The sequence below is a fragment of the Phoca vitulina genome, unplaced genomic scaffold (genome assembly GCF_004348235.1).
Source record: "Phoca vitulina isolate PV1807 unplaced genomic scaffold, GSC_HSeal_1.0 scaffold4, whole genome shotgun sequence".
Taxonomy (NCBI): Eukaryota; Metazoa; Chordata; class Mammalia; order Carnivora; family Phocidae; genus Phoca; species Phoca vitulina.
This window is the reverse complement of record NW_022589707.1, coordinates 77,912,518-77,926,031: the sequence shown is the minus strand read 5'-3', so window position 1 is coordinate 77,926,031 and position 13,514 is coordinate 77,912,518. Positions and strand designations below refer to the sequence as shown.

The 13,514-nt window shown below is 42.9% G+C and overlaps 1 protein-coding gene across 1 annotated transcript in view; it reads left to right on the top strand.

The window, feature by feature from the left end:
* Window positions 1-154: 154 nt before the first annotated feature.
* FBXL13 (F-box and leucine rich repeat protein 13) overlaps window positions 155-13,514 on the top strand; it is a 237,227-nt gene continuing 223,867 nt past the window's right edge. The window contains exon 1 of the mRNA XM_032401864.1: window positions 155-229. Within this exon, the coding sequence (XP_032257755.1) occupies window positions 155-229 (75 nt within the window). The remainder of the gene's footprint in view (window positions 230-13,514) is intronic.

The following is a 13,514-nucleotide window of genomic DNA, read 5'->3' as shown; positions in this document are numbered from 1 at the left end:
CCTTGGGGACGCGGGCCTCCGCGCGCCGCGTCCGCTCCGCCCCGCCCCGCCCCGTTGCCGGGGCAACGCCGGGACGCGCTAGCCCCTAGCCTGGGCGCGGCGCCTGCTTCGCGGGGCGCGGGGTCGGCGGGGAGTTTCAGTGGGGCCTCTGGTCATGGCCTCGCTACGCGCTGCCAACCCACGGCTGAGGAACTACTTCAAGGAGAACTACATTCCTCAGGTCTGCGAGGTACTGGAGCCACGTGGCGGCGGAGTTAGGAGGGAGAGGAGCCCGAAGATTTCCCAGAGGAGGGGCTAGCGTTTGGCCAGAGAGGGAGCGAAATGGGAGAGGATGAAGTCAGCCTTGAACAGACTGGCCATCTGGGCTGAAGATACAGATCGGAGAGGGGAAGACAGAGGGGGTGATGGTGGCTGAAAGGAGGGGAAGGGTGACAGGTCCCGGGGAGAAAGAGCGCGGGGCCCCGGGGACAGAAACCTCAAACTCCAAACTTTAAGGTCTGGGCAAGAGGGGCCTGAGGACAGAGGAGGAGAGCGGAAGAAGTGTTCTAGAGAGAGGCGCAAAATCAGAAGCGTGTGGCTTCGTGAAGAGAGTGGGCAATAGTGTCACCTGAGAGGAGGGGTAGTGGATTCGGCACAGGTGAGCCTGTTTGATGGAGGCAGAAGATAGATTTCAGGTAAGCTGAGCAGAGTGGACGCTGAGACCTCTAGACGGAAGGTAGCCAGCCCTCTGTGAAGGGAAGGACCCCACCACCGGGACTGCCCTAACCCGAGGAGACTGTTCCCTAGCCCATCATTATAACAGGAGGAAGGAGGACAGGAGAGGGGTGGGTACGTTTTGTTGTTTTGGGGGTAGGAAGCCAAGTAACTTCCATTTTCTCTACAAATAGTTGGTGAGATAGTTGCTAAGAATGTGTACGTTTGGGTGGGGTTGGAGGCTGCAGAAGGGGTTTCGAGCAGAGGTAAGATATGTGGAGATTGAGGGGGAGAGAAGTCTAGGGAAGGAAAGAGAAGGAGAGCCAGGCAGTGTTGAGAGCCCAGCTTGGGATGGTAACTCTCCTGTGCAGCTGGGAGGGCAATTTGATACAGCCTTTTTGAATGGTAATTTAGAAGTATTTATTAAAATGTTAAATACATATACCCTTTGACCAAACATTTCACTTCTAGGGATCCACTTTAGACATAGACTTTCACTGTATCCAGAAAGCTGTACAAGGATATTCATTATTGTGAAAATAGTAAATAACTTACATATGAATAAGGGAATGGGATAGTATATAAAGTATAAGTACTTTTTGAGAAGAAAAGCTCGCCAAGACATATTTTAAAAGAAGAAAAAAAAAAATGCAAGTTGCCCCAGAAGTGTTTACTACAATGTAGCTACTCTGATTTCATGTATGTATGTATTTGTGTGTATATGTGTATGTATGTACGTGTATCTAGCTACATTTAAGACAATAATGCATGCATAGAACATTTGCAAAACTTTTTACAGCAAATGTTTGGGGGGATGGCTTTATTTTTTTTTTTAATTTTTTGCCGTATATACATCTGTATTGTTTTAATTTTTTTCTGATGAGTTTCATTCATGTTTTACTTCCATACAATTTTATTTGAAAATATGTAGAGAGCATGGTACTCATCTTCCCCATTGTGTGATTTTCTTAAGCAGCAGTCAGTAAACCAGATGTAGGTATAGAAATAAGAGTTGACTTCATCCAGGATAGGCATTTGCCGGACATGTAGTATGGAGGAGCAGCGGCGAAGGACTAAGCTTTTTAGAGTGCCTGAGGGATGGGCCGAGGGACTGGGTGGGAAGTGAGAACGGTTCTGATACTGATATGTGGGCAGACAGTGGAGGTTTCTAAGGAGTAAAGAGGGGTAGAGGGAATAATTGAGTGAGGGAGCTGGAAGAGGATCCCTGGTCCCTCCTTTGGGTGCTCGCACCCCTTGCTCACCAGCCTACCACATTGCTTTGCTCCCAGAGAAGAGAGGCCCTCAGAAGTGCCCTTTGCCTAAGGTGATATTCTCATGAGGAGTCCTTCACTCCCTTCTGCTACCACATTAGTAGTAGGAGCAAGAGAGCGGTTTTCTGGGGCCCACACTCCCACCTTAACCTGGTTACCCACTTCCCCTAGGAGACTATCAGGATGAATCCCATTGTGCCTCATACGTCTGCACAGCTATTCATCTGACCCAATTCGACAGGATTAGCAATCTTCTAAAACCCATCTTCTGGGGCGCCTGGGTGGCTCAGTTGGTTAAGCAACTGCCTTCGGCTCAGGTCATGATCCTGGAGTCCTGGGATCGAGTCCCGCATCGGGCTCCCTGCTCAGCGGGGAGTCTGCTTCTCCCTCTGACCCTCCCACCTCTCATGCTCTATCTCATTCTCTCTCTCAAATAAATAAATAAAATCTTTAAAAAAAAAAAAACAAACAAAAAAAAAACCCATCTTCTGCAAGCTTTTGAAAGTTTTTTTTTTTTTTTTTTTTTTTTTTTTTCACAGATTCCCTGCATATTTAACCTCTTCTGAATTTCACCTACCTATCTTAAATAAAACCTGAGTATCATTTCCCTGCAAACCCTTGCACAGAGGCTGATTTAAAAAACAAAACAAAACACCCTGCTTGATTTATTGACTTAAATACTAATTCTACTGATTGATATTTTTCATCAGTTTTAGAACATTTTTGATTATTTTCAAATAATGCTTCTACCCAATTCTCTCCTTTCCTTCTGGGACCCCAGTCAGAAATATGTTAGGGTTTTTTTTTTTTTTTTTTTTTCCCCTGTTCTGTTTTTTTCCTTATTTTTCCCCTTGTGCTCAAGTTTGGATATTTTTCACTGATTGTCTTCAAGTTTATTGATTCTGTTTTATGCTGTGTCCAGTCTACTGTTAAATATATCAAATGAATTCTTAATTTCCAACAGTATATTTTTCAGTTTTAGAATATCAGTTGATTCTTTTTTATACATTTTGATTAAAATTTTGCATGTTTTCATCCATTTTGTCTATCATTTCCTGTTTTCTTTAATATGGTGTTATTTTAAAATCATTGTTAACATGAACAACTTTGAAGACTCCCAGAATGGGATAATTGTTGAAACTGGGTGATGGGTACATAGGGGTTCATGATACTCATTTACTTTCTGTATGTTTGAGGTTTTCCATAATAAAATGTTAAAGGATAGTAATGGCTGGGTGTTTTTTTCTCAAAATGTACATAGCTAGGGATGGATGGAATGACAGGTTTGATTTGGCTGTATAGTTATTTTCTGTTTGCTCGCTGTGTCATTTATCCATTGTTATGTAATACAACTGCAAAACTTAGTGGCTTCAAATAACAGAATCATTTGTTTGTTCAAAAATCTGAATTCTGAAAGGTTTTTCAGGGAGAACTTGTCTCCGCTCCATGTGGTACCATCTGGGGTGGATGAACAGGGGTTAAAGATCCACTTTTAAGATGGTTTGTTCACATACCTGGCAAGTTGGTGCTGGGTGTTGGTTGGGGGGGCTCAGCTATGTCTTTGAGCCAGGAGGCTTGGTTTCTCCAAATGGGCCTCTTCATGAGCAACTTGGACTTCCACACAGTATTGTGGCTCAGTTCTAAGAGCAAGCGTCTCCAGAGAGAAGTAGGTAGAAGTTACATCATCATGTATGACCTCAGCTCAGAAGTCAACATAACATTATTTTCACCAAGATTTAAGAGGAGGGAACATAGACCCTACTTTGTGCTGGAAGGCATATCAAAGTCACATTGTGAAAATAGCCTGTGGGATGGGAGATATTGTCATGGCCACACAATTAGCCACACGTGGCTTGCTCTCATAGAAGGGGAATCTGGGATCAAGTTGCATTGCCAAGCATTATGTGGACAAATAAGATGTGGATCATAGCAGTATCACCCAGTAAGTGGGTTTCAACCCTTCTACAATTATCCCTTCTTTTCCTCTTCCTTTTCTGTGTTCCCCAGGAGTAGATGTACACTGGACATTAAAAAGATGCCCACACAGTATGTGCTTCCCTCTTCCTTCTTTCTAATATTTCTTATGTTCTTATTCCATAACCTCCCTCTTCCCCACATAGACCATCGGCTTCAGGGAAACTGACTATCTCTGTCTCTGGTGGTAGACTCTTATTGGCTTACAACTACCAGTGCATTCAGTTTCTCTGGCCACAGTGTTTGTGACCATCCCGGGTGGTGGTAATCATGAGAGAAGGCAAGATGTGATCCAAGCCAATTGACATCAGGTTGCTGGTTGCAATGCGGGGACAGAGATATACCGTCTGTGGATGTTCGTGGGGCAGTGTGTAGCCCTGGAAGCCACTGGTGATTATCCTGTGTCCACAAGGAGAAATGGTTTTGGGGGCTCCTAGAGGTTTGTACACCCATCTTAAAGACCACTGGATTGTATGTTCAAGTTAGGTAACTTTTATTTTTTTGAACAACAAATTAGGGTCTTGACACCAGCCAGCCTTTTTTTTTCTTGGGGAAAGCAAGAGTAGTAAGCTAAGGAGGGGACATTAGACCACTCAATCAGCAAATATTTGCTGGGAATCTACCATGTGCTACTGGAAAATGCCTCAATGGCTTTAACCACTTGCAGCTGTGAATCTGAAGCTGTCTCTAGCCCAGACTTTTCTCTTGCATTCTCTGTGCATTGGCCTATTTGGGTGTCCTGCGAAACACTAAAGAAACAAAAATAAATAGGTGAAGTTAATTTTTTTAAATTTTATTTATTCATTTAAGACAGAGATATATATAGAGAGAGAGCATGAGCAGTGGGAGAAGCAGAGGGAGAGGGAGAAGCGGACTCCCCGCTGAGCCAGGAGCCCGATGTGGGGCTCAATCCCAGGACCCTGGGATCATGACCTGAGCCGAAGGCAGACGCTTAACCGTCTGAGCCACCCAGGCGCCCCTAGGTGAAGTTAATTTTAATAATATATTTTATAAAACCAATCTGTTCAGAATATAATCATTTCAACATGGACTCAATATAAATAAAATCATATTGAGTCTTCAAAATTGGGTGTGTATTTTACACTTGAACAGCCCATCTCAATTTGGACTAGCCATGTCTGAAGTGCTCAATAGCCACATGTAATTAGTAGCTACTCTATTGGACAGTGCAGGTCTAGAATATATTAACATATTTAATAAGCCAAGAAAAATTACCCTTGACCCAGAAATGATCATTATGTCTCCAAGATTGTTCTTTTCAAGGGCGCAAAGCTTCTAGGACTTCAGGAAAAGCCTGAGTGGCACAGTGAGGGTAGAGGGGCTGTCTAATGGCCAGTCAGCTTGGGTGCCTCTTCCCAGTGATCAGTGGGGTCACACAGGTCCCAGCTGTTCTCACATGCACCAAAGGAAACATGTCTATTTTCAAATCCAAAAAATAGATTTTATTGTGAAAACGAAAAAAGTGATAAGAGCATTCTATCAACTGAATGTTGCGTCTCCCCAAATTCCTATGTTGGAGCCTAATCTCCCATGTGATGGTATTCGGAGAGGAGGCCTTTGGGAGGTGATTAAGCCATGAGGTGAAGCCTTCATGAATGGGATTAGTGCCCTTATAACGGAGGCCTGAGAGGCATCCCTCTCCCCATCCTTCATGGGATAGCACTGTGTGAGAAAACAGCGTCTGTGAACCAGGAAGCCATTCTTTCTATACTCTGATCGTGGATTTCCCGGCTTCTAGAAATAAATTTGTTGTTTATAAGTCACCCAGTCTATAGTGTTCTATAACAGCAGCCTGAATGGACTAACTGTTGATGTGGTTCGTGGTTTCAAACCACAAAACCCTTTAAACCCATATTGTGGAGGGGCGCCTGGGTGGCTCCGGCGGTTAAGGGTCCTACTCTGTTTTCTTTTTTTTAAAGATGTATTTATTTATTTATTTGAGAGAGAAAGAATGAGACAGAGAGCATGAGAGGGGTTAGGGTCAGAGGGAGAAGCAGACCCTGCTGAGCAGGGAGCCCGATGCGGGACTCGATCCCAGGACTCCAGGATCATGACCTGAGCCGAAGGCGGTCGCTTAACCAACTGAGCCACCCAGGCGCCCAGGCATCCCACTCCTGATTTTGGCTCAGGTCATGATCTCGGGGTCATGAGATCTAGCCCCCCTTGGACTCTGTGCTGGGCATGGAGCCTGCTTAAGATTCTCTCTCCCTCTGCCCCTCCCCCCACCCACCCTGGTTCGCGCTCACTCGCTTGCTCACTCGCTCTCAACAAAACAAAACAAAATAAACCCCGTAATTGAGAAGGACGCTAGGGGAGACTTCCGGGGACACGAATGGAGATTCAGCAAGTGGCCTTGCTTCTGTCTTTCTGAATTCTCATTCTCTGGGGTTGTCTCTCTTCGGATACAGTTATAGCTACCTCCCTAATCCTATCTAAATGAAGCCTGTCCCAGTAAAGGACAAATAAAATGTATGCAAAATCAGAGATGGCTAGTGTCTTAGTCTGCTTGGGCTGCCATAACAAAATACCATTACATTGGGCGGCTTACACCACAGAAATTTGTTTTCTCACAGTTCTGGAGGCTGAAAGGCTGAGATCAGGGTGCCGGCATGGGTGGGCTCTGCTGATGTCACCCATCCTGCCTTCACTGTGTCCTCCCACCGCCGACACAGAGAGCAAGCTAGCTGGTGGCTCTTTTTATAACAATGCTAATTCCATCATGAGGACCCTATTCTCACGACCTCATCCAGCCCTGAATACCTTCCAAAGGTCCCATCTCCAAATATCATCACACTGAACACATGAATTTGAGGGAACACAATTAGTCCATAACAGCTAGTCAGTGGAAGAAAACTCTTATTTAACTGCACTGACAAAACAAAGCGTAGATGAAATGAATTACTATTTTCCACCCATCAAATCAACAGGAATTAGAATTTTATAATTCTTAGTGCTGGCAAGGTAAAATGGACACTTAAATTGGCTGTTAATGAGAGTATACATTGATAATACTTTCTTAGAAAGCAATTTTGAGATAAGTATGAAGAGCTTCAAAACATACCTTCTGATTCTATATTCTTCTTGCAATTTATCCTAAGAAAGTAGTCAGAGATGAAGATATGTACATTGCATCATTAGTAGTGAAAATTAATATTACATCATATAATTTTTAATAATGGGAAAAAGTTAGAAACAACCCAAACGGCCAACCATTTAGAAATTATTAAACATTTATGGTACTATTTTTTTGCAGTAGATTATCAACCAACTGCAATACAAAGATTTTATTTATTTACTTGAGAGAGAGAGAAAGAGCATGAGTGGGGTGGGGGGATGGGGGAGGGACAGAGGGAGAGGGAGAAGGTGACTCCCCCAACAGGGAGCCTGACACCAGGCTCCATCCCAGGACCCTGAGATCATGACCTGAGCCGAACGCAGATGCTTAACTGACTGAGCCACCCAGGTGCCCCAATACATGATTTTAAAAAAAATTTTATTTTATTATGTTATGCTAGTCACCATACATTACATCATTAGTTTTTGATGTAGTGTTCCATGATTCATTGTTTGCGTATAACACCCAGTGCTCCATGCAATATGTGCCCTCCTTAATACCCACCACTGGGCTAACCCATTCCCCCACCCCCTCCCCTCTAAAACCCTCAATTTGTTTCTCAGAGTCCATAGTCTCTCATTGTTCTTCTCCCCCTCTGATTTCCCTTCCTACTATCTTCTTCTTCTTTTTTTTTTTTTTTACCATATAATGTATTATTTGTTTCACGGGTACAGGTCTATGATTCATCAGTCTTACACAATTCACAGTGCTCACCACAACACATACCCTCCCCAATGTCCATCACCCAGCCACCCCATCCCTCCCACCCCCCACCACTCCAGCAACCCTCAGTTTGTTTCCTGAAATTAAGAGTCTCTTATGGTTTGTCTCCCTCTCTGGTTTCATCTTGTTTCATTTTTTCCTCCTTTCCCCTATGATCCTCTGTCTTGTTTCTCAAATTCCTCATATCAGTGAGATCATATGATACTTGTCTTTCTCTGATTGACTTATTTCGCTTAGCATAAAACCTTCTAGTTCCATCCACGTCATTGCAAATGGCAAGATTTCGGGGTTTTTTTTTGATGCCTGCATAATATTCCATTGTAAATATATACCACATCTTCTTTATCCATTCATCTGTTGATGGACATCTTGGCTCTTTCCATAGTTTGGCTATTGTGGACATTGCTGCTATAAACATTGGGGTGCACGTACCCCTTCGGATCACTACATAGTGCAATTGCTGGGTCATAGGGTAGCTCTCCAATACATGATGTTCTGAAGAATTTTGGGTAGGCAGGGAAAAATGTTCACAACATAATGATTAGCCAAGAAAAAAAAGGATATATCAAAAAAACATATAATCCTAATTTCCGTTTAACATTTAGTTTGCAAAACTAGATATTCCCAGCAGAGGGCGTATTTAAGTTACAAATCATGATTTTTTATGCAAAGTTTTCTATTTTTAGAAATAAGTTTTTTTATTTTTATGATTTTTATGTTTTATGTTTCTCTCATGGTTGTTTCCAATTTGTATTTTCAAAATATTGCATTTATTTCTACATCACATAGACTCCATTCCTGCGTATTTTCTTTTAGGGACTAATAGCTACAAATATTTGCTAGAGATGCAAGAATCAGGAGTTATTGAATATGGGAGCAAGAGACCACCAGCCAATGTGGGAGAGAAGGAACTGGATACACTGACTCATTTTACGGGACCTTGGGGCTAGAAGGTTGTGGCTTCTCCTGAGAGCATTACGTTTGCTGAGTTCCCTTAGCCCAGCCAGCCAATTCACAGATGCAGTTCCAGAGGCAAATTCGTGGGACACTTAAATAACCAAAAAGTATATGATTATTTTTTCTCCAGTAACAATTTGCTTGTCTAGGGATTCAACAGCTGGTGGGCACCTCCCCGCTGGGCCCAGCGCAATCCAGCAGGTATCAGAATCCATAGTCTTGCTCTCACCTCGTGGAGACTGTCTCCTTACATGTCCAGTCTGCCTTAAGACCCCTCAAGTTCTAGTTTTGAGGGGCATCTTCCTCTCCCTGAGGTCCCTCCTGAATGGCCAAAGCCAGCTGACCCTTTTCAATAATCTTCACTATACTTTCAGTTATAGAGTTTCTAAAATAAAAATTTGGCACCCTCTATTTAAATGTCAAGAAGACACAGAAATCTTTGTATTTTCAAATTTTTCACTTACTAACCTCCATAGAAACAAATTAAGATGTCCCCTCAAATGATACAACAGCACGCCAACTCCATTTCTCCCATAGGTGGGGATGGCAAGCATTTGTGAGATGTCACTTGGGGTTTCTTTGGTTGGGGGGGGTGGTTGGGGAGGTAGAAGGGACTTTGAACAGAAACTTAAACCTATTCCAGGATGCCTGGGTGGCTCAGTCGGTTAAGTGTTTGCCTTTGGGTCATGATCCCAGGGTCCTGGGATGGAGCCCCACATTGGGCTCCCTGCTCAGTGAGGAGCCTGCTTCTCCCTCTGCCTCTGCCTGCCATTCCTCCTGCTTGTGCTCCCCACCTCTTGTGCTGTCAAATAAATAAATAAATAAAATCTTAAAAAAAAAAAGAGACGTAAATCTATTCCTAAGGAAAGAGGTTTCTGTAACTTTGTGATCCTGATGTTGCATTTTTAAAAGCAATCTTATCTAAAAAAAAAAAAAAACAAGGTGAAAACTATATGTTGATTATTCTACTATCTATTTATTTATTTAAAGATTTTATTTATTTGAGAGAGTGAGTGAGAGAGAGCACAAGCCGGGGGAGGGGCAGAAGTAGAGGGAGAAGCAGACTCCCCACTGAGCAAGAAGCCTGATGCGGGGCTCAATCCCAGGACCCAGGGATCGTGACCCGAGCTGAAGGCAGACGCTTAACCAACTGAGCCACCCAGGCACCTTATTCGACCATTTATTTAAAACAAGAATGTTTTTCTGGGTTTGCATATAAATAAAATATTTCCAGATGGATAACATGAAAAAACCCCCTCAAGTTCTGGAGGAAGATACACATGCAGACCATTTTGTGTGAGTGCATGCTCTAGGCAAGGGAAGAGCCTTAAGTTTGTAGTTTAAAAACCTACTCACTCTGTGAATCACCTAGCCCTTCTTTGCCTCATCTGTGAAATCCAAAAGCAGGAATATACCCTCTAAAAGTCAAGGTCATCCCTAGAGGGATCTTGGGAAGCAAAATGAACGGTGACTCTCTGATATTTGGCCATCTGTGACCTTTGGCCATGTGATTGATCTTGCTGGGGTTTGATCATGAATGGCTTCGAGGATTCTAGAGGAGGACCAAGTCCCAGGTCTTGGTATAGAATTCTGGCTTCTTCACAGACTGGCTATGTCTGCTTCTCTCTCACCTGAACCCTTTACTCCAGCCAAATTGGTCTACGCCCCTGAGGCTTTGCTCTTGATAAAAGAAAGACCCTACCTGCAAACCTCCTGCCCGTTCCTTGCCACCTGGAAGGTTCTCCAACTGTTGAGGGCCTCACAAGCCTTTTGTAATCACTTTATCTCTGCACTCATGAAACAATTAATTTTTGCATTGCTATGTAGGCCCTTAGTATATTTTACTGTCTTCATCTGCATATCTGGAAAGCTAAATAAGACTTGCTCTCAGGTCCCCTGGCTGGCTCAGTAGGTGGAGCATGGGACTCTTGACCTCGGGGTTGTGAGTTCAAGCCTCATGTTGGGTGTAGAAATTACTTAAAACTAAAATCTTAAAAAAAAAAAAAAGACTTGCTCTCTTAAGTGTTTTATATCTACCCATAGTTTTCATAGACAGTTACTATCTTACTATTTATATTTAAACTATTGTTCTATCAAGTTCTCTCTCCTAATCATTTCCCCCCAAATGCCTTTGTTCTAATCTTTTCCATTAGGCTTGGTATAAGGTCAATCTCTCTGTCATCACACTGGCTTTGAATGGTGCAAGGGAATAGTTTTGAATTTCTTTTCTCTTTGCTCAAGTCTTTCCCTCTAACAGAGGTGATAATTAGCAGTGGAATGGTTAAAAATAACAATGGCTTCTTATCATATTGAGTACTTATTTTATGCTAGACACCGTTCAAAGTGCTTTGCATACATTAGTTCATTTAATTCTCATGATAGCCCTATGATATATGTACCTTTATGATCCCATGTATAATATAGGTAAGGAAACAGGAACAGAGGAGTAACTTGTCTGAGGTTCCACACTAGAAGATTGCAGATCCAGGATTTAAACCCAGTGGACTCCACCCACTGTATTATCCTGCTGCTTGAAAGATGGGTAGCAGTAGAAAGTAGAAACAATTGTCCTGGGGGCCCCTGGGTGGCACAGTTGGTTAAGCATCCAGCTCTTAGTTTCAGCTCAGGTGGTGATCTCAGGGTCGTGAGATTGAGCCCCATGTCAGGCTCTGTGCTCAGTGAGGAGTCCGCTTAATACTCTCACTCTCCCTCTCACTCTGCCCCCTCCTCTAAAGCAAATAAGTAAGTAAGTAAGTAAATAAATAAATAAATAAACTTTAAAAATCTTAACAAAAAAGAAACAATTGTCCTGGATAAACCCATGTTCGTCGTCAGTCCCCAGACATCTTTCAGAATATTTGAGAAATATTGGGGACTGAGTTAGAGAGGCAGAGCTGAAAGAAAGTGGAGGATTGCACAATTGCTTTGTGAAACTATAAGCTTGAGAAAGCCAATCTAGATAATTAAGTCATGGGGGTTTTTTTGTCCTTGATTGTGTAAGTTTTTACTAAGAAACTTAGCAGTGATAAAGCCCTAATTGATGTTTTTTGAGAGTCAAACATTCATCTTGTGGGAATGTTTGCATATTTTGCCTCTGCTTATAAAGACTAAGCTAATGGTTTTGTAATTTTCATTTTCATGCAGAAAAAAAGCTATTGAGTCACTAATTATGTTTTTTTATTGGCACATAGCTATGTACTGTTCACACACTGATCTATAAATCTCAGCCTATTTTATTTTGCCCAGTTCACTTATGCAGAAAGTGAACATTTGAACTCTGCTAGTTCTGTATGCCTTTATTAGCGTTCCAGAGACATCCATTCAACTTGAATTGACTTCTGCAGGATAACTTTTCAGAAAAGTAGTTTTCTAATCTGTGGAGTTTCGAAATATAAAGAAATAATTAATTTCTCATATTCATTAATTAGATCCCAACTTTCTTTAAAAAAATCACCTTAACACTGACCTCCGTTTAGGCCCTAGTTCTCAGACTTTAGTGTGTATAGGAATCACTTGGGAAGCTCATGAAAATGCAGCTCCCTGGGCCCCATCTTCAGAGACCTGTTCACCCCCCAGGTGATTCTGAGGCAAATGCCCTCAGAGTGCCAGAATAGAATGAAGGATGTGGAGAGTAGTGAGGAGTAGAGAAATTCAAGATTCTGGGGACTCAGGCACTAAAGTGCCAGAAAGCAGATGGGCCTGTCATCAGGGCTATTCAGGAGGGTGTCGGAAGTCAGGCCTCCAGGTAATAGAAGACTTCAGCCCCTGGGTGACAGAATACTATTTACATCCGTCTTGTAACTGTGGTAAGAATCATTCACCTCCTGTGCAGTTATAGTCTCTAGATCTGGGGGAGAAAGAAGTCAGTCTGCAGATGGCTCAAGGCTCACGGTGAACATCAGGGGTGGGGCCAGGTCAGGAGGCAGAGCTGGGGAAGGAGAGACAGTTAGGTCTGACCACTTTGCCATAGTCTGGAGGGCTCGGTTCTCAGCCTGCGGGCTACACAATAAATAAAGGGGACATGGAGCTAATTGCAAAGGGAGAAATATGTTGTGCAGGGTCCAATCAAGGGAAATTATCCTCTTTTTTTTTTTTGGAAGAACACTGAGAACTGCTGAGAGTCTGAGCCAGGACCCCCAGGCCTGGATCTGCTGATGCTTGGTCCACGAAAGTGGAAAGAACTCTGCATGATTCAAGGGGTGGAATTATTTTGTTCACAAGAGAGTGACAGGGACAATAGCCAGCAAGAACAGGTCCTGTGTAAAAGAAGGGCCTCCCCCCCTCCAGCCCCAGCCCTGCCCCTGTGCACACTAGCCCTGGCCAGCAGACAGGGAACCAAAAAGGCAAAGAGAAATGTCTAAGGAGGAGTCCAGGTGGTTTCTGCGGGAGGTGTGCTGTAAACCTTTCTCTCTGTCTCAAGTGGAGAAATACTCAATAATTCTGTATGTCTCACCAATACTTTTATGAGAAGTTTCTCCTTTGGGGAAAACTCAGAGGAAAATAAGATGGCAGCTGCTTTTCGAGTTCATATATGCACTTTACACATCCAGTTCCAGTAAGACATGTGTTTCTCATCTTTGTGAACTATGCTACAAGTTTTCTTCCTTCCTTCCTTCCTTCCTTCCTTCCTTCCTTCCTTCCCTTCCTTCCTTCCTTTCTTTCTTTTTCTTTCTTTCTTTCTTTCTTTCTTTCTTTCTTTCTTTCTTTCTTTCTTTCTTTCTTTCTCTTTCTTTCTTTCTTTCTTTCTTTCTTTCTTTCTT